Source organism: Taurulus bubalis (genome assembly GCF_910589615.1).
Source record: "Taurulus bubalis genome assembly, chromosome: 1".
NCBI classification, from domain to species: domain Eukaryota; kingdom Metazoa; phylum Chordata; class Actinopteri; order Perciformes; family Cottidae; genus Taurulus; species Taurulus bubalis.
This window is the reverse complement of record NC_136589.1, coordinates 29,559,223-29,579,985: the sequence shown is the minus strand read 5'-3', so window position 1 is coordinate 29,579,985 and position 20,763 is coordinate 29,559,223. Positions and strand designations below refer to the sequence as shown.

Genomic DNA, 20,763 nt, shown 5'->3' with positions numbered 1-20,763 from the left:
TGTGCCTTAAATCAGAAGTATTCTCTAACCAGGGGTTACTGAGAATTACCTCTAAATTACAGAAAAATAGAGGCCTGGCAGCTTTAAAGATACCAAATTGAAACATTTATTTTATCTTTATACATTTGTGTTTAAACCAACAGCATTATGCTTAAAAAATTACAATCAATGTTTTATACTGACTTGTCGCACAAATGTATCATAAAACAAAAACAGGAATGCACACAAGAGTATTAAAATTCAATATTTAAAGAACAACATCCCCTCGCGAACCCTCGTGTTTAGATAACAACTCAAAAGTGTGTCTATCTATCTGCTTTTGAGCGGAGCCCAACCACATCAATGGGCCAAGATGGTGACTCCTCTCGAGTTGGCTTGAGCGCACACAAAAAGCCCAATACTTAAGATAAAAGTTCCAAACCACCACAAGTTGACCAACAAAGAGATATGCCTTTTTATATATATATATATATATATATATATATATATATATATATATATATATATAAATACACACACACATATATATAAAGTCTCTGTTGTGTAAAATATTTTAGTCCTGAGGGTTGAAAAGGCAACATAGTTCTCAGCTCAGTGCGGTCTTCTTGTCCTCCGTTCACTGCGCTCTCTGGTTTTTAGAAACCTCACATGGATGTTCCCATAGTGAGAGCAGCCCTCAAACTGCTGTGCTTTTGGTCCCGATGTGTGGTCGTGCAAACTCCACAAAGTCATCAATAAGGACAGGCCATGCACCTATTAAAAGAACAAATAAAACAGATTCAATGTGTGAAGACATGATTATGGACTGATCTGATATTTTGATACTGAAAGGCCATAATAAGCCTGTGTGACGCCGGGTAGAGGCCCCTAATCTAATAGGCTGTAAAGGAACAATTACAGGTCATGACACTTCCATCCACAGTGATAAATGGGTTCAATTTTAGCCGACTGTCACTACAAACCTTCCTCATCATAATTCGACATGTCATCTGTGATCATAGTGCTGAAGTCAAGTAAGAGGTTCCAAGTGTCCTTAGGAATTGATCTTTTGTGGTGCTCCTGCAAAAGATGTAGGGCCAAGTTGAAAAAAAAGCAAACGAGAAGGAACAATGGTTGCATTTTTAGAGTAATCTTGAGGGATCAACTTACAACTAAAAATGTGTTCCACAACTCAAGGAACTTAAATCTTCCAGCCAGTACTAAATTCCAATATGCAATTGCCATTTCTAAATCTGTAAGAACCAGAAAAAGGTCAATATACATTAAAAAAAATTAAAAAAGGTTGATGATAAGTATAAAAAGATTCTTACCCAAACCCTTTTGGCCCGGATTCTTTGCAAAATTAAATGTAAACTGGTAAAAGTCCTTAAATTTCCCATGGTCCCTTAACTCTTGATCCATCTTTGGCAGCTGAGCTTTTAGCTTCTCTATGCTGTCACACCTGTGGAAACACAAAGCAGACTGTTATGTTTTGCTGCAAAAAAATGAATGTTTTTAAAGTGCAATCATCATTGTTTGTTGTAAACCGAGCAATTCATAAGATTCATTAGTAAGTTTAAATGGTAACGTTGGCAAACTTACAATTAATCAATCAGTTTATACTTGAAACCTTGCAAACAAAACCTAGAATATCAATACTGACAATCCTTTTCTTGCCGCACATCATATGTCTACATACAATATTATATAACGTATAGTATCTCTGTAAGTTTAATGATGAAGTCCACTTCACATAAAACTGTTTCATGGTTGCTTGTAACATCTGAAAATATATTCTCACCCCTGTTCTGCCATGCCATCCATGAACTCCTGTTTTGAAAATTCACACTGTGTTGCTGCCCTGAACTTCCAGGCTATGAGCAGGACACTTATACTGGCTGGGTCCAGAGCCAGGTCGTCACAGAACTGCTGGATCCCATCAATGCCGATCTTGTTATCATCATGAGGATCTAAATATTAGTGTGAAGACGGCTTGATTAATTACTCTCCAGCCAAATGTTTTTTTTTCAATGAGTAACAGTCAAAATGTTTAGTATTGCAAGTGTATATATATCAACATCTCGTACCTCTATATCTGTTGTACAGTAGATCAAGCTTCTTCTTGTCTAAGGCCCCCTTTAGATTTGAAACATAGAGCTCTGGATTTTGGAAAAACTTATCCGTGGCAACATCTAGTTTCCAGTCATTCTGTGACAGGCAGGTCAGCGCAGTCTTCTCATTGGATTGTGTGAAAATCATGAACTGACGAACTTTATCCTTCTGTGAGGACTTCAGCTTGTTCTGCACAAAGACATACAAAACACTTGTTGTTGCAACACACGAATAGACTCACGTTAGTGCAAAGAACAGCAAGAGCAAAAGCAACAATCTGATTCAGTTATAAAACAAAATGGAACCTTCGACTGCAGAAGGCTTACAATAGCCCCAAAATAATGTTCGGCTATAATAAACCCAGAATCACCGATGAACACGTTTACGCTACATAACCATAAGACAAGCAGCAATAACATGTCCCCCTGACAGCAGACACCGACTGGAAACGTGTTGAATGGCTGGCTAGCCTTAAATGTATAGCATCGTTACATGTGTGATACCACTGAACCACCAAGATAGTCACATGATCCACACCACATCAGTAAATATGTGAAGCAGTGTGTGTAACGTCGGCTGTTTGTGTTGGTCAGTTGGCTTTCAGGCGAGCAGGCTTAGCTAACGTGAGCTAACGAGGCTGGCTAGGTTCACCGTGAGCTAGTTGGCTAATGCTAATGTCGAGAGCACCGTTTGTTTTCATTACGTAAAGGGAAGGTGGGATACTGAGCGCAGCTTTGGGACTATAGGATTCTCTCCAACGGGATAGTTTATGTTAGCATCAGCAGACCGGAGTAAAAAACTATCATTTCTTACCATGTTTGTCTTCGCCCGACTCCCTTTCCGCCCATCCAGCTGGCTAATGCGGGTAAAGTTTTACGAGGCAAGGGGAAAGTTCTTCCGGTTGAAGTATCATGTAGTAAAATAAAAGTATACAATTGGTCACTGCTTGGTTACGCCATATGTTAAATGGAATTAGTTTTTCCATTTTCTAGTCCTTAACGAATATAATTTACACACTTATCGTTCAGTGAAAATATATTAATATTAATATTGACAAATTCTGATAAAAATTGTGCTTTTATTTGGGAGCAACACGTAGGAAGTGACTCTAGAATTCAAGAAAATAAGCTCTTTGCTAGATGTCCGACCTGCCAGACGTTGATCTGGATGTTTAGAACTGCTCTTCAAATATTTCACAACAAATGGAAATCGTACAGACACAGGTTTGTACCTTGGGTGGTACTGAACCTGTCTAAAAATGAGAAGACTTTGCGGCAGGTGACCGAGCGCTCGAAGGACAAACTCGTCCCGGATGAGGAAGTTTCCAAGAGCCTGCTGCAGCTCTTCAGGGTCCTGCTCCGGAACCATGGGGCGGATCACGGGGAGCTCCGAGCTGTTCAAGCTCGCTTTCTCGGGCAAGTAACAAGTGAAGAGGACCAGTGTGGAGGAAATGCAGTGTGTGGAGATGATGCCATGTTACAGTCACTGGGATTCTGCCTCGACCGGAAACCGAGCTCTTTGCCCTTTGCAGGCACTGGAGTGTTTGTCACCAAAGGATGTGTACCCAAAGGAGCTACAGTGGCCATGTACCCTGGCACAATTTATCAAGCCTATGAGCCAATTCTCCTCCAGTCCATCAGAAACCCATTTGTATTCAGGTGTATCGATGGTGTCTTGGTTGATGGAAATGACAAAGGCATCTCCAAAATGGTGTTCAAGTCATGCAGTGGCAGGGACAGAATAGGGCCTTTCATAATGAGTGACACCAGCTGGCTGACATCCAGACCACAAAACCCACTTGCTGTTGGCCAGTATGTGAACAACTGCTCCTACGAGACGCCTGCTAACGTGTGCTACCAGGAATACGACGTTCCGGACAATTTCCCCATCCAGCTCCACCAGTATCTGCCTAATGTCAACTACAGCAATGACACACAGAGGCCTCTACGCTGTGTTGTCCTTGTATCACTCAGAGACATTACAGCAGGCGAGGAACTCCTCTCCAACTACTACACCATTGTGCATTAGAGTCAAGGTACACACCACTGTTCTGCTTTGTTGTCAGAACTGAAGAAAACATACTTGTTTTCCTAAAAAAGAAATACAATTTTCAAAAACCTCTGTCTTTGTACACTAACATTGTTCTGTAATAAAGGCAAAACATACCTTGTACGGTTTACTGTAATATGCAAGACACAAAACTGCTCTTATTTGAAAGTGTTGCAGGGTATATCAGGAATATATAGAACGATCCAAGATTAATTGGGCCAGGGAAACAGACCACATAGGCCTTGCATGTTTCAGACCTGTACAGGGGTGACAGTCCACACTTTTTAACTGTAGTGACCCAAGTTGGCCCCTGACTGTTTTCAGTAAAGATATCTCTTGAATGTCTATGGCAACATTAACCAGCTCTTTGTCCACAACACAATATAGGCAGACGGGGAGGAAAATATATAATGTAAATGTTAATTTAACTTACTTATATTGGCATTTTATCTCTTCCGGGTTTCTTACATTCCTCTGTTTAAACTCAGGTCCTTCCTCTGATAGGGCAGATTGCAAATCATTGTAATCAGGAGGCACCTATGTGGCCAATCAGATTTCAGGGTTAGACACTCCTTGGTCACGCCCATGCGTGGTGGAAGAGGTATTAAAATCCTTTACTTACAGTTGAGGAATGTTTAACTCGTTATGAAATAGTCTAAATGAAATACTGATGCCTCTATATGAGCTCCCGCGGTATGGGGAAGAGCTCCACACCCGGCAGCAGCACCTCCAACCAGGAGCAGAGCTTCAGCTCGTGAGGCCCAGGGCATATGCCTGGGCTTGCTGAAGGGGAGTTAGAGAAGGGACAATCAGTACCAGGACTGCGGGTGGAGACTGTCAGATCCTGCTGTCAATAATTACACGTCGTGCTCAATAACACTGAGCTTTTATCCACATAGACAACAAAAGTCAACACAAAATCAAAGGTCCTCTACAAGGGTCTGCATTAAAAAAAAGTTATCAGCTAAATGCAATAAAGTGTCCAAAAATAAAACTATATATATTTTTGCAGAATAGCCCTTTTTATGGGTGTTAGTGTTATGTTAATTATTTAACACGTGAAAAATAGATTTAATATTAGTTGATTCATTCTAATCTGTTGATGTGTAAAAAGCATGCTGTCTAGGAGGAGCTAATACTATTGCAGTTTATTAAATCTATAACGTGCACATAAAGGTGCTCATATGTTTTGTTTACAAATATGAACCTGTAAAATACCCATGTAACTTAAGCAGCATAAAAGAAATACTCGGGTAAGGTCAGATTCAAGTTCAGTTCCAAAAATGCAGACTTTAATATCACAGGCAAGGAATTCCATGCAGACTATTTGGTTAATCAGGGATTAACGTGAATTTTATCCACATCTGGGGGGTGTGGGGGGTTATAATCTGCAGACATGGTTAAATGTCTAATACAATGGAGGGTGCAGATCCTCCAGGTATCTTGAGTAATTCAGAGGCTGAACTTCACACAAACAAAAATGAAGGGCTGAGAAGGGCGAGGACGAAAGAGAAAGACATTAGTCATTTCAATTGGTCACTAAGAAAAACACCAGAAAAGTATAATATATTATGTTGGTTATAGTCTAATAAGGATCAGCGTAAAATAAAAGGTGGAAAGTAAGCTGCAGAGAAAAATATATTTACTAAATGTCAATTTGGAGTTCGTCAAGTCTAGCAGTGGAAGTTTACAATATAATTTTGTCAAGACTGAAAACTATAAAGACTGGTGAGACAAGTTTGTCTGTCGAATCAGGTTTCTTGAGGATGTGCAACGTACCACCTCTCCCTCTGCTGCACCTCTTTCATTACACATGCCAGTTACAAATGAGAGGGACTCTTATCGAAATAAATAATGTATTAAGTACTCCTCGATTGTGATAAGCAACTTTCGTTCATAGTTAGCTAACTCACTGGAATCTAATATTCCACACATTTGCCTAAATCTATTAGAATATGTATGAATAAATAATCAAAACACTGCATCCACTGCTGCATTCCTCTAAACTTCCTACCAACTACATTTGGTTTCATGATGATGAGGATGTAATTTCCTCTTCTAATTTGTAATTTATCCTAATCTCGTAATTGTATCATCACAGTAATTGTATTTCATGTACTCACCTTGTATCGGCCTCACACGAACCCAAAGATGTTGCGCAACCTTGTCATGACAAGTTCTGTCCTATTGGAGACGCTGTAGCAGCCCAAGCACTACTTATTACTGCAATATCCTTCCGCTAAGAAATATAGTTTTGATACATTTTCACATTTTAATAGGTTATTGTAATATCGATTTGTAAAAATCAGATAGTGAATACAATTTAGTTTGATCCAAACATTAAGTCAGGGAACTGAGACGATATTGTCAACGAAACTGAGCATTTTCAGTTCGACAGTGAAAATAGTCCGGCTGCATAAAAGCAGCTGGCGTCGCCATCAGCGATCTTTCCAGTCGCATGCTGAAGTTGGGAACGGATCATGTCTAGCGATTCTGCTGATTACAACAGGTAACTATCGTACATCTGGTACTTCCCCCCCTCAAACAATAGTCTGTTCTCACGGGCACTTGAGAATACAAAGGTTTTGTGCCAGATGTCGTATTATGTGTTAAATCTCGAGAACCGTTAGTTAGGCCCCAACCACTGTGAGAGCGACTGGGCTGCTAACGTTAGCCTTGTGAGGTTAAAGCCTCGTTTCAGTTTTTTTTTACTAACGTTCATTACGCTTCGAGACGTTGGGATTAAGTTGCTTTGTCTCGACCTATATGGAGTTTATGAAACGCGGGTTGTATTCTTAAACTGCTTTTTGGTTTCTTAGCCGGTGGCTGTCGGTAGCCGACGGGCCTAGGTTGCGCAGGCCTCCACTCGGCCTAGTTGTGCAGCAGAAACCTTCGTTGGCTCCGCAAGCCTGACTGTCCGACATATTGTTTTTTTAGTTAACACGCTGATATGAATCCTCATCAGTTGTCGTATGAGCGGGCCTCTAACCTTTCCAACATACACGGTAACTTAGCCCGACTCGTGGAATGTGGCACGTGCGTCCAGCGGAGCCCCCGACTCTGACTAGACGTATCCGTGGATGTAGAAAGGGAACTGCGTGCAACGTTGCTGACAGAGCCCGGTCATCTCCGTGGACGTTACTTAGTATTTCATAAAGTTCGGCATCCGTAGGCCTGTCGCGCAAGCGCATTAACGATTCCTTTAATGTCGTCTCCCGCTCGGTCTCATTCACTTGGACGTAAGAAGGAAAATAGCGATGCCTTTTTACAGCTTTGAGGCCCGAAACATTAAATGAGAAAATCTAGTTTTACTTTTTCCAATGAAAGTCTAATGGGGGAAATTATTTTTTGGCCTAATGAAATCACCTGACGTGCCCCTACATTGTGATTCCACGTTTTGGTCTATGCAAATGGTGTTTTAAGGCTTGTCGTTGCTCCTGGGAGTTGGATGCAACAGACCGACAATACGTCATCCAGAGTAGGTTGTGGCCACGCCCGGTTTAGGGGGAGGGCAATCCGCGTGCTGCCCAGATGCAACATCCTGAGCAAAGGTGGTTGAACCATGCCTTCAAACTTTGGCTTAAAATAAACAAGTTCAACCTGTTTATGGCTTGAGACGACATCAGCACTGCACTGTTCAGTCTGTGGTAACTTGTCAAATCATGCTTATGACAATTAAAACTAAAGAGCAAACGGTTTGGTATGCTCTGTTTAAGCCAAAGTAATTACAGGATGGATTTATCAAGAGATAAATCAATTACAATCAAATTGATTACATCATCTTGTAGTTGATATTATCCCTTAACGTAATCTCCATTTTTGTGACTAATGATTGTACATTTACTTAACTATAATTATCACCTTCCACTTTTCTTACACAGCTCAAAAGACCATGAGGGGCCAGATGGAATGGAGCCTGATGGTATCATCGAGGTCAGTACATGACACAATTGCATTAATCATCTTTTCACCGCTAAAATGTACATTCAGCATGGAATTGGTGTGCTTACACTTTTTTTTTTTTTTTTTTTTTTTTCCTCCATTCAGAGCAACTGGAATGAGATTACAGACAACTTTGATGATATGAGCCTGAAGGAGACTCTTCTCAGGGGAATATATGCATATGGTTTTGAAAAACCCTCTGCTATTCAGCAAAGGGCAATCATACCTTGCATCAAAGGTACGGAAACATATTTAACTGATAAGTTAACTGATTGATAATTTGAGTGAAGTGATGCTCTACCATCTTTCGGGACTTACCCAATCATGGTGATAACTTTATTTTCTTACTGATCACTCAATACCGTTACCTATTTATAACTTGGTTACATAAAAGCTTTCTTGTTTGCTGCAAGGAGGCAATGCAACTTGACATATTGTCATGTTTATTGTATAGATGCATGAATGAATGCAGTGTTAAAATATGTTGGAAGACATCTTTTCTTACTGTAAATAATGTGTCCCCTTGCTATTAGGCTATGATGTCATTGCCCAGGCCCAGTCGGGCACTGGCAAGACGGCCACGTTTGCTATCTCTATCTTGCAGCAACTGGACACCGAGTTGAAGGAGACTCAAGCTCTGGTGCTGGCTCCCACCAGAGAGCTGGCTCAGCAGGTATGCTGTTTCTGAGGTCACAGTGACCTCAACTGTATCTCAGACCTAGACAGCATATTGAGGACACTAATTCAATTGCTAAGGTACACTTTTTTTTTTCAAAATGTTTAAAAATTATGAAACGCAGTATCTTAAGATTGGTGTAGTCTCTGTCCATGGCTGCATTGGTCTAAGATCTGGCTTTGCATTTGAAATATTGTGTTGTGGAGAACTGAGTGAGATGATGGCATACCATCTTTCGGGACTGACTATACACTGGAGATATTTTTTATATTTTACTGATCACTCTGAAAAGTTATTCCACACACAGTGGGAATGTCGTGCCATCTGTATCACCCATTAGCCTAAAGTTGTGTTTTTGCCCCTGTCCCCACTCATTAGATCCAGAAGGTCATTCTGGCTCTGGGTGACTACATGGGAGCAGCCTGCCATGCCTGCATTGGCGGGACAGATCTCCGCAGTGAAATAGCGAAGCTCCAGACTGAGGCCCCTCACATAGTGGTCGGCACACCAGGACGCGTTTTCGACATGCTTAGTAGGGGATATTTGTGTAAGTGACTGGTCCTGGTTACCATACTCACTCAAACAGTTGCTTCATTTCACAAATAAAAGCGTGACTTAATGCCACGTTTCTGCGCAGCTCCCAAATGTATCAAGATGTTTGTTCTGGATGAAGCTGATGAGATGTTGAGTCGAGGTTTCAAAGATCAAATCTATGAGATCTTCCAGAAGCAGAACACAAGCATTCAAGTAAGACCCTTTTGGATAAAAGTACAACCCTGACTGTTGAAATGTTAAATGTGGAACCCTTCTGCATAAACAGAATTCTGCTATAATTGTGTGACTCATATTTTGTTTCATGCAATAATGCTAGCAGAGTATTGCGTTGAAGGAGATTAAAAACTCACTGTACTGAAAATGAGACTTGGTCGAACCTCTTTCTTAATGTTCATTGACCTCTGTCTCAAGGTGCAGTGCAACAATTGGGTCTGAATTTGACAGTTTACGTTTGATTTTATGCTGGACCATTTATTGACATATCTTTTGAGCTCTTATGGTAACACGTAATGCCTTTTTTTTACAGGTGGTGCTGCTCTCTGCCACCATGCCAGCAGAGGTGTTGGAGGTGACCAAGAAGTTCATGAGGGATCCCATCCGCATCTTGGTGAAGAAAGAAGAGCTCACCCTCGAGGGTATCAAGCAATTCTACATAAATGTGGAGCGAGAGGTGGGTTCATCCAAAACACCATGCAACACTAGTCGGTAACATTTCTGCAAGCTGAATTTGTTAGAAATATCAAATGTCCCTTCTCACTAAAGCACCCTGCTAAAACTACAGGAGCCAAGCCTTACAGGTTTAGCTCATGTGGCCGTGTAAGCATGGGTACACCAGGGAAGGATATTAAAGGCACAGTATTAGAAATGAGGCTATGGGGGGACCTCTTTCTTGATGTCCAGTGTCCTTTGGCTCAATATCCTGTGTTACATGTTGGATGCTATTTTATTTTTTTAAATAAATGTTTGATAAGTAGGCTTCCATTATTAAATGTCAGCTTAACTGTGTGCAGCTGACAATGTATTGCTGCTTTTCATTGACATCTCCAGGAGTGGAAGCTGGACACCTTGTGTGATCTGTATGAGACACTGACCATCACCCAGGCTGTCATTTTCCTCAACACAAGGAGAAAAGTCGACTGGTTGACTGAGAAGATGCACGCTCGCGACTTCACAGTCTCTGCTCTGGTAGGATTTGTTCGATCTGCTTGGTTCTAAAACTGATCTTTTTGTTACTTTATCAGTACTTATACTGCACATTTTTCAAACTTAAACAGCATGGCGATATGGACCAGAAGGAGCGTGACGTGATTATGAGGGAGTTCCGGTCTGGCTCGAGCAGAGTGTTGATCACTACGGATCTTCTGGTTAGTATGATTAGGTGGGGGCGGGGGGGTATAAGAAATGTTAAAGCCCAAATGTTTTTAACGTGCAACAGTCCTAAAGTGACCAAGCAATCAAAACTCTGGGTAGATTAGGGCTCTATCTCCACAATGGGTTCTTCTCCTGTAGGGATCTGTTACTTGTATACGAGCGACAAGCGGAATAAGGTCCTAGAATTGTAACACTTTTTTTTTTAAATGGTTTTATTCAATGACTTTTTTTTTTTTTTTTTTTTCCCCCTTCAGGCTCGTGGGATTGATGTCCAGCAGGTTTCCTTGGTCATTAACTATGACCTTCCTACAAACCGAGAGAACTACATTCATAGGTAAGTGGTATTACATATTGCACTAGTAAGCAAACCTCAGTCTCCTGTGAGTTTAAGGTTGCTCATCCTCAGCTTTACTTTCTACAGAATTGGCCGTGGTGGCCGCTTTGGCAGAAAAGGAGTTGCTATCAACTTTGTCACGGAGGAAGACAAGAGGATTCTTCGGGATATCGAGACGTTTTACAATACTACTGTGGACGAGATGCCCATGAATGTGGCCGATCTGATTTGAGCGCTGAGATTATTCTTTTTTTTTAAACGCGGTGATAGCGATCGTCCACTTGCATTGTGCTTATTATATTCGAGGGGTAAAACTTCTCAATGCTGAACCCTGGATCTGAGTTTTGGTATGTGTTATAAAAGCGAGGTGACTTCTACGGTGGTCCCACTCGGACAGTTGTAGATTCTAACCTCGACAGGTGGCTGTTTAGTGCTACGAAGTCATGGGGTCTGAAAACTTAAAGGTTCTTATCAGGTATTTCTTTCCATGTTCAATTAAGATGTGTGTATTTGATGTTCTCCACCATTTAGTAATTTACTTGTGGACTAAAAGGTATAAATGCTGTATAAAGTCTGCAAATTATGCTATCATATGTGTGGTGTATTGTGGGAAAGCTTAATAGATGTTTTACTCTAGATTAACTTGCTTATCTTTTGTGGATGTTCATTTCTATATTGGTTTTTAATCACACTTGCTCTTTCAAAATTCATAACCAGTTGGCTGTGTTTTACCCTTGCTAACCCTCCCTCACCCCCAAATTATATGTCATAATAAATTGAAATTGCTGTGGAAACGCCTGCTTTGTCGTTTACTAAAGTGTATAATGTGAAGAGGGTGCTTGTGTTGCGCTTCATTAAACTAATATTGCACCATCCAGCAGGACCTGACATTGGCTCTGGTAAATTACTGGGCCGTTATTGATGTGTGACTGAACACCACCTGCTGGCAAGAGTAGTGTAAAACTATACTCTAAAATAATTAGCCATGAAGGTCACTCATGAGAAATCTGGTTAGTTTCTAAATGTCATAGTAAAGAGAAAATGCATATATATATATACACTAATTTCAATTTATATAGCGCTTTTCTAGATACTCAAAGATGCTTAAAATGTAAATAAAATCCAATTGTAATGAAAGGGTTCATATTTGATATAAAATCATAGTATGCTGTAAGAAACTGCATTTCAGAGGTGTCAAAAGTATTCACATTCATTACTGTAGAAGTATAGATACTAGGGTTTAAAAATACTTCTGTAGAAGTTGACGTATCAACTCAAGCTTTTTACTTAAGTAAAAATGTAGAAGTACTGGTTTAAAAACTACTTAAAAGTAATGTAAGGGGAATGTTTTTTTTTTTCCATTAAGGACAAAGCCGTGTCTCAGGGGCCTATAGTGCACTACCCCACCTCCCCCAAAACAATCATTTTTACAAAGGCCATAATGACTATAATGTTTTAAAATGTGTTATGCACTAGGCTACCCGTTTCAGCTGCATATATGCCCATTTAAAATGATCACATTTTATTACAATGCAAATACATTAAAGTACCATATGTGTACTACTGAGCATTAACATGCGATTCATGGAGTGGAAGACATAACTAGTTGCCTATAAGTATTGTAATAGTGGCGGTGACTCCGACACAGTTAAAGCTGTGGTTCTCAAACTTTTTCTGTAAATAACATAATTGTGTTACTCATCTGTGCTTTTATAAATAACAGATTAAAGAAAATTGCAATCACTTTCAAGTAAATCAGATTGCCCCATCAGACAATGTTTTGTTTAAGTTCTATCTGTGCAAAAAAATACTCATATTTAGTTACTACTAAATAGCTCATTGTGGAAAACAATAAGCGTTAAAAAAAAATTGCCAAACAAAACAGAATGAGTGCAGATATGTGAACCATCACGTTGTATCCGTATTAGTGGCTGCAGTGACAGTTTAGAGAGCTGCTCCGGGTTCAGAGAGCCGCTCCGGTGCGAGGAGAACTCCAGCTGCTCCTCACATGAGAGCTGCTGTTGCATCTTCACCCTGGGTGCGTTTAAAACGCAGATATAGCGGTCTACTTTTCACGCCACATATTTTTCGACGCTCTCTGTCCGCTGGTGTGTGTGCTCAGTGCTCACCTGTGTGCGCGCGCACGTATCTGTGGGCAACGGGGCGGAGAGGTTTTTTGTGTGTGTGTTTTTGAACGATGACAAGCCGGAATGAAAACAAACCAAAATGAAATAGCAACGAGGCTATTTTTAAAATGTAGGGAGTAGAAAGTACAGATATTTGCGTGAAAATGTAAGGAGTAGAAGTAAAAAGTCGTCTGAAAAATAAATACTCCAGTAAAGTATAGATACCCAAAATTTCTACTTAAGTAAGGTAACAAAGTATTTGTACTTCGTTACTTGACACCTCTGCTGCATTTGATGTCATAAGTATTACAACATTCTAAGGCCAAAGACATGCAGCTTAAATTAATTGGATGCTCTAAATTGCCCGCAGGTGTGACTGCTTGTCTCTGAGCCCTGTGCTGAACTGGACACCTGTTCAAGGTGAACCCTGCCTTCACCATGTCAGCTGGGATCTGTTCTGTGACCATGAATGGGATTCTATGCCTTTTTAAAAACCTCAAACAATATTATAGTATGCCATTAAAATGGCAAACAAACAATTTAATACAATAGTGCTGGCTCCCTAACTTGGCTCTCAGGCTTTGAGGACCCTCTTTGTTCCCCACATTACGGTAAAACATGAGAACCAATGTCTTTTCTTTCACAATGTAAGTGCTTGGTCTGGTGCAGAAGTCCAGTTTCTAGCTGCTGCTGGCTAAAACAAAACTATGAAAACATTTAATCTATCAAAAGTGAAGACAAATATGGTAGAACAAGGTGAATAAGTGTCATATCTCAGGTTGATAAGTTTGCTCTGAAGAGTTTGAACCTGATGTAGAGCTTTGTATTATGCAGTGAAATACACAGAAGTGAGCCTGGCATTGGTTACTGTGGAAAATGTACACTGCTCGTACCTTTTTGTGACTTACTCAACAATACCATAAATAATAACATTTATGGTTTGAGTGTCTGGCTGAATGGACAGATAAGATGTTCTCCACAGAATGTTCAGACTCTGTCAGGTCTCATCCTGTCGCCACCTTTGTTTACTCCCCCCTCCTGCAGACTGACTTGTACACTCTAATGATTGAACCTTCTCTGTGCAGAGAATAAAGATGATCTTAAAGACAAGTTCTGTGACACAGTATTCTATATTTCAGTCGTAAAAGACTCATCGTAAGCAGGGAAAGGATTACTCTCCGGTTTGGAATGTGCCAGAGTCCAGAGCGACAAGGGAGGAGGAGACAGGGGATCCTCCCTTTTGTTTTGGAGAGATAAAAGGACGGTGGTATTGAACAGAAAACCCCAAATTTGAACTGAAAATGTAGCATCATAATTAAAGAGCCAACCCTGTGTTAATAAGACCCCTGAGCTCATACAGTAGAGGACGTTGGACAACGTGAAGAAAATCCTTTGTCCTAAGATTTTTTATATTTTTAATAAAAGAAATATTATAATATACTATACTATGACCTTTTTATATTATTGTTATAGCACACAGTCTTTCTGACATTTTTATATGATATACTACTTTGAATGTTTTGTGATATACTATGACTTTTTTTGACATTTTTAATTGACGTATTATACTATGACATTTGTTGTGATATACAATAATTGACAACTCGTCATGACACCCTATTTTATGTGTTTTTGTTATTTTCTTCAATAAATCCCAGACTATTTTATGAAACACTCCTACGTTTTTCCCCATTTACTTGTGTGGAGATTTCCATAAACACACTAATGAAAGGTGTTTCTCTTTAAGTCTTGATTAATGACTAAAAGAACATTTGGACACAAATTGCAAAAATACCGTTTCTGTTAAGGATGAACAAATACAAGCAGCATCTTTGTCATGTTGGACCTGCCTCATGTACATCACAACTGAGACATTGTGAAATAGAAAGTGGTGACATTATTAGGTTTTATGCTCTTTCAACTGACATCTCTCTTTCGTATCTGTATCTCTAAAAATACAGCAGCTGGTTATTTAGCTGAACATAAGACCGCATACAGAATTGTTTTTGATGTCATGCTGTTTCCATCTGCTAGCTCAAATGTATTGTACACACAGAGCAGTATCAAACTTCTCATCGGCAAGAAAACAAAATATGCATAGAATAATGTAAAAACTATTCTTTTTAAGTCCCTGGCATGACCTACTTTACATAAATTGTGTAAACATGGTATAGAGATGGGTTTCTCTCTAAAGTTTCTTTCTTAATGAGCGATAGTTACAGCTCGTCCACGGGGCTCAGCTGGCACATTGCTCAGCGCTGCCTTCACTTATATTTAGCACGTCCACTTTGCTAACACAATTATTTTGCAAAGCCGCCTCTTGGGGAGTGACTGAAGATGAGCTTCATTGTTTCGACGACTAAAACCAGCGCCTGACTCCTCGTGGGCCGATTCTCCATAATGATCACTTCCAGTGAATCTAATAATAACAAACCAGCTCTTGTCTCCAAGGGAAATTATACTGAACCGCTCACATATTGTACATGATCAGATTTGACTCAAATTACAATAATGAAATACATTATGTCTATATCTTTAATACAAACCCACAGTTATAGCAGTTTCGCAAACAGATGGCGGCAGCTGGTTGTGTTTTTAGGTCTGCTTAAATCAGGGGTCTCAAACTGGCGGCCCGCGGGCCAATATACAATTGAAATAAAAAACAAAATTATATTAACATTTTTTGTTAAGTTTGGCTCAAAATAATGGCAAAGGTGAAAGGTGACCACACATGAAGCGAGCAGGTTACACGGGGCAGCTGTTTGCAGACCCTTCTCAGGATGTGGATAGTGTCACGAGTATGTTGCAAATGAAACTTATTGACTTGCAGTGCAACAGTGATCTAAAAGCTAAATTCAGAGAGGCACAAGGAAAACCAGACATGACTGGGTAATTTATGAGAGAATTGCCTCCATCCTTCCCTGGGCAGACAAAAGTGATCAGTCGGGTAATGTGCCTTTTTGGAAGCACATATCTGTCTGAGGAACTTTTCTCGACTATGAACTTTAATAAATGCAAGTACAGGTCCAGGCTTAGTGATGCCCATCTTGAAGCTGTACTCATGGTTTCCACGGTGACCTTGATCAGGGCCAATGTGGCTCAGCTGTGTGAGCAGAAGCACTGCCAGGTGTTTGGCAAGAAATAGAATAAAGTACAAAACACAGATTGCATTTGTTGGTTCGGTGCAATGTTTCAATAATAATAATAAGTTATTTAAAAAAAAAAAAAAAAAAAAGTGAATTCTTCTTCTTTATGTGTTGTCTTAGAAACAGAGCAGCTGTTAGGAGAACAGCTAATCCAGGCAACATCACATTTCAGGATGAGGTGGCAAAAATAAACATTTCGCCAATTCATAGTAGATCCAGGTGAAGTGAGGGACACTGTGTTTCTTACGTACTGATATCTAAAGAAAATGGGAATTTATTGAGATGGTTTAAGGTATGAACATTGCAAATCAATCATTTGGTGACGTGTGAGAGTGAACATCTTAATCAGTCTGAAATCAGCTCATGTTAGATATTTATCCCGGCCTGATTTAATCATCACTTTCAGTCACACTACTGAAAAAATAACCACCAGTTTGTTTTTTCTCCTCTGACATGCATCTGGTGTATGTGGAGCATTGACAGGAGCAGCCTCAGTAATTATTGTTAGAGTGGACCAGATGCCTCCGTGGAGCAGACACCCTGAGCTCAGGACTTTCTGGCCAGAGGTATTCTTGGCTCCACGTCAGATGGAAAAAAGAAAAAATAATCTAAATCAAGCTCACATGCTCTGGCAAAGCCCATTCCTTCACTCAAAGGCGTGTTTGGATAGTAAACGGTGGAGTGGTTTCATTCAAGATATTTGCACTTTATGAGACTTGTAGCACCTCTACAGACTGCTGCTGTCGAGAGGAGGGGCGCACACATTTGTGCAGCAATCTAAACTTAAGTTTCAGAGCATTGCTTCATACTGTATGTAAACTGCATTGTGGTTCCATGATTCATGAAATTGTGGTTATGACATGCTGAGGTCCTGGTTCCCTTGATGTTGTAATGGAACGAGTTGAGTAGTCAACCGTTCCAGTGTTTCCTAATAGATGTTACATTATTCATTCTACTAAGACTAATAATGAAGCAGTTGGACTTTCACATAGGAGATTTTATTTAATTAAAAAAAGCCCTTTCACAAATCTAATTACAAACAAAGATCTTATTACAAGAACATGTTAAATTAAGAGCCATTGCTTTGTTGCTCATCATTACATTCTTATTATTTTCAGCACACAAACTGTTTGTAAAGTCTTCTCACTGACACATCTATTCTACTTCAATGTGAGGAATTTGGCACTTCATGACGTGGAGACATTTTTAGATTTGACACATCACTGACTGACTGCATATCTTCATTATGCACCAGGAACAACTAGATCTGTTACTTCTGCATTTTACTTTTAAAGTAATGAAATTGCTGAATGTTAGTGAGAGAGCTGTCCTTTTTAGTATTACAATGTTTTGCAACCGATATGTGACAGCGGCAGAAATAAAATCCAAAATCAGGAGGGAGTCTTATAACCAACTGGCTGAGATGGAAAATAAAGTGTTCAATTGAAACCTAATTTGTGAGAACAGGGGGTTTGAGTTGGGACTAAATGTAAACAGCTATGTTCAGGAACTATTATAACACATTCTGCTATCAATGCAAAGCCAGCCTTATTACTTTATTAAACCATTGCGTGTTGTTCACGTGTGAGCTCACACTAGCAAAGACACGCATGTACCGGGTCTCTTTGCCTCTGGAAACACAGAACACACGCTCAAGTGTTTTGACATCGGTGTCCGACTGAAAGGACGGAGGTAATATTTGCAGCAATGATCCTCCATTAATTTTGACCTCTCTTCTGTCACACACTGACCCACACACACAAACCTGACGTACTACTACAAAAAGGCTGCTTTGCAGGGGTAGGTGTTAAAATAGTATGGTTTACAAAGGAGAGACATTTTCACAGCTGTGCAGTACAGCCTCCCTATGAGTCCAGACGTCTTCTGCTTCACCTGCGGGTGAGTCGCTGCCTTCCACAGGTCGTAGATATCCTCCACGTGACCATGTGAGGTCATCATCTGGTCATAGATACACATGTGGTAGGGTGCTTTGCCCTCACCTGAGAAAAATATGTGCTCCTGTGGAGACACACCAACAGCGTTGGCGCAGAGGCCCATGAACACATCGTCTATGTAGAGAGAGGCGTTCAGGGTCAGCGTGGCTTGGTAGATTTTGTCAGCTACGTCTCTGGAGACCACATACCCGGCCCCAGCTGTGTAGTCAGGGTACGACAACCACTGGTACATCTCAAAGGGCACATAGTACTTGCTGTCTTTGCTGCGGATTGGCGGCGCCCCTCTGTGCACTCGGCCAACCCAAAAGTCTGTGACGCCTCTGCTGCTCATGTCCTGCAGGTAGCTCACCAGGTTGGGCATGTGGACGAAGATGTCGTCGTCCGCCGTCATGAGGAAGCGAGCATGTGCACAGCGGATGTGCATCCAGTGGAACTGCAGGATCAGCTTCAGGGTCAAGTTGTGGAAGGAGTCTAAAAAGTCTTGTTGGATCAAATCAGCCCTGAGACGGTCCTCGTGGATGAGCTGCTCCTGAAGACCAACTGTGGCCTGAGGTGTTCCTAAGGCGAACACCACCTTGACTGTCACTCCGAGGGCATTTTGGATGTAGGTCTCATTGCCCCAGGTGGATCTGATGGCATTTCGCCTCTCAATGTTCTCCGGGGATGTTTTGACGAAGAGGAGGAGGAGGACGTCTTTGCCGTCGCACTTATCTGAGTGGTCCAGCAGGTAACGGAAGTTGCTGAAGCTTCTGGCTTGCTCACGTGGGATGGTGAGGCTCTTGTTGATGTAGGTGAAGCGGTTGACAAGGTAGCGGTAAGAGTAGGACTTGATGTGGCTGGCGACGTTGTTGTCCAGTGACTCCCAGCAAACCATCACCACTGACAGCACCAGGCAGGTGGTCATCAGCTGCACAAACTGCCATTTTCGTATCCGGCGGAAATTCACAAACATTCTGGAATCTTGTCACCCGGTGGCGCCGGCCCCTGTCTGGTTGGTGATGGTGGTGATGGTTGTGCTTGTGTGTTTGAGGGAAGAGGTGAGATGGTTGAGGTTGTGGAGGTTCAGCGTGTTGTTCCAGTGCCTCAAAGCAGCACTTGGTGGATCTTCCATCCTAGGCTTTTACCACATTCAGCAGGAGGCTCAGGCGGTGTTGGAAGTCACTGGTTCTGCTGGGAAACATTTTCCATCTCAACAGAATCACTCGCACAGTCGCCCGGCAGCCGGAGACTCATCTTTCACCCATGAAGCGTTCGTCCTTAAGTAATGAGAACAGAGAGTAAGTACACTTACTGTGGTCACGATTTCAAAATATACAAGTGTTTCACTGTTCTTTGTTTTCAAAAGGAGGAAGTAAAAATGTAAAAATACCATGTTTTTCCAAAGACAGCTTGGCCAATATCTTTCGTATTCGGAAACCGTTTTTCTGTACCAATATCTCGTTGGGTAATGATTTAGCATGCATTTACTTTTTTATGACGTGTGCAGTCTGATATGCAGCAAGAGACTCATTGACACAGTTTCAGCAGTAGCACAGCAGAAACTACGTTAAACAGACTGAATACCTGCTTGTAGTAAAGTGAGCTGAAAAGTCAAAAGTTAGTGGGTGGGGTGAAAGGGACGGATCGAGTGAATACAAAAGCCAACACAGCAAATGTGCCAATGCAAGCCAGTCCATAATAGAGGGGTTTAGGCTGCAGACCCAGTGAAATCGCTGAGAGTCATGGAAAGCATCGGACACAATGGAATAACTCGGCAGTACAATGCGGGACAAGAATAGCCTGCTTCCGGCCGGCCCTGGGCTAAAAGCGAGAGGGGATCATGATGGTCCTGGGGCCTGGGACTCCCACTGCACCCCGAGAGCTTTTTAAACATCATTGGATGGCCTGTGCCTAATGGGGTCACTGGCTCAGAATGGCTCCCTTTTCTCTCTGTCTAATAATGACTAACTCTGCCTCACATGCAATGATTTACTACTTTTCCAGATGGGCCACATACCTTACTTTACAATCCATTTCAGTTATAATTTTTTATTTAAAATGTATTTAACCAGGAAAAGCCTAGTTGAGATTATAAATCTCCTTTACAAGAGTGTCCTGAATAAATGCTTCCTGTTGTCAGTAATGTGACATATGGTGATATATTTTTTACTGGCCAATATGGATATAAGCACACACTCCTGCTTGACTTTGACCTTGGCTCATGTGACAGGTGTAAAGTGTCATCAGCCAACTATGTGACTCAACTAATATGGTGTTGGTCTGCACTACTTTTAAATGTTCTCTATTTTCAATATTAACACTTTTCCTTCATAATGGTGTTGTGTGTTCTGGTCATGTGCGTGAGTGCACAATGGTTACAAGTAGTTTCTTAGAATTCATTTTGTTTACAAGTAGATTATTGACTAAAAGCATTGCCACTATCCCATCCTCTTCAAAGGCTGTTATGCTGTCACTCACTCTGTCCCACAGATGGTGCGACACAAGGCACAAATACAAGTTGATCCTCACTGCTCTGTCT

General features: G+C 41.0%; 4 protein-coding genes across 4 annotated transcripts; 2 read left to right on the top strand and 2 right to left on the bottom strand.

The window, feature by feature from the left end:
• Positions 1-97: 97 nt before the first annotated feature.
• On the bottom strand, positions 98-2,992 carry dcun1d1 (DCN1, defective in cullin neddylation 1, domain containing 1). Its single transcript, XM_079229844.1, has 7 exons — positions 2,905-2,992; positions 2,067-2,280; positions 1,781-1,949; positions 1,311-1,441; positions 1,150-1,232; positions 963-1,059; positions 98-753 (listed from the first exon to the last, which is right to left on the bottom strand). Exons 1-7 carry the CDS (start codon positions 2,905-2,907, stop codon positions 677-679), a joined length of 774 nt encoding a protein of 257 aa, XP_079085970.1. The 5' UTR covers positions 2,908-2,992; the 3' UTR covers positions 98-676.
• Positions 2,993-3,258: 266 nt separating this feature from the next.
• setd9 (SET domain containing 9) lies at positions 3,259-4,242 on the top strand (the record flags this gene model as incomplete). The annotated part of the gene is made up of 1 exon (XM_079218246.1): positions 3,259-4,242. One exon carries the CDS (start codon positions 3,259-3,261, stop codon positions 4,117-4,119), a length of 861 nt encoding a protein of 286 aa, XP_079074372.1. The 3' UTR covers positions 4,120-4,242.
• A 2,351-nt stretch (positions 4,243-6,593) lies between these two features.
• On the top strand, positions 6,594-11,813 carry eif4a2 (eukaryotic translation initiation factor 4A2). The gene is made up of 11 exons (XM_079223885.1): positions 6,594-6,649; positions 8,022-8,073; positions 8,188-8,320; positions 8,616-8,755; positions 9,137-9,305; positions 9,396-9,505; positions 9,840-9,983; positions 10,361-10,498; positions 10,588-10,677; positions 10,939-11,018; positions 11,106-11,813. The coding sequence occupies exons 1-11, from the start codon at positions 6,621-6,623 to the stop codon at positions 11,248-11,250; spliced, it is 1,230 nt and encodes a 409-aa protein (XP_079080011.1). The 5' UTR covers positions 6,594-6,620; the 3' UTR covers positions 11,251-11,813.
• A 6,253-nt stretch (positions 11,814-18,066) lies between these two features.
• On the bottom strand, positions 18,067-19,197 carry b3gnt5b (UDP-GlcNAc:betaGal beta-1,3-N-acetylglucosaminyltransferase 5b; the record flags this gene model as incomplete). The annotated part of the gene is made up of 1 exon (XM_079220580.1): positions 18,067-19,197. The coding sequence occupies one exon, from the start codon at positions 19,195-19,197 to the stop codon at positions 18,067-18,069; it is 1,131 nt and encodes a 376-aa protein (XP_079076706.1).
• Between the last annotated feature and the right edge of the window lie 1,566 nt (positions 19,198-20,763).

Excerpts from the sequence above, each read along its gene's own strand:
- dcun1d1 (XM_079229844.1), bottom strand. Across the intron at positions 1,950-2,066 it reads ACTGTACAACAGATATAGAG|ATCCTCATGATGATAACAAG; the intron begins GTACGAGATGTT and ends ACTAATATTTAG. Across the intron at positions 754-962 it reads GTCGAATTATGATGAGGAAG|GTGCATGGCCTGTCCTTATT; the intron begins GTTTGTAGTGAC and ends TTCTTTTAATAG.
- eif4a2 (XM_079223885.1), top strand. The coding sequence starts at position 6,621 with ATGTCTAGCGATTCTGCTGATTACAACAG. Across the intron at positions 8,074-8,187 it reads AGCCTGATGGTATCATCGAG|AGCAACTGGAATGAGATTAC; the intron begins GTCAGTACATGA and ends TCCTCCATTCAG. Across the intron at positions 8,756-9,136 it reads CCAGAGAGCTGGCTCAGCAG|ATCCAGAAGGTCATTCTGGC; the intron begins GTATGCTGTTTC and ends CCCACTCATTAG.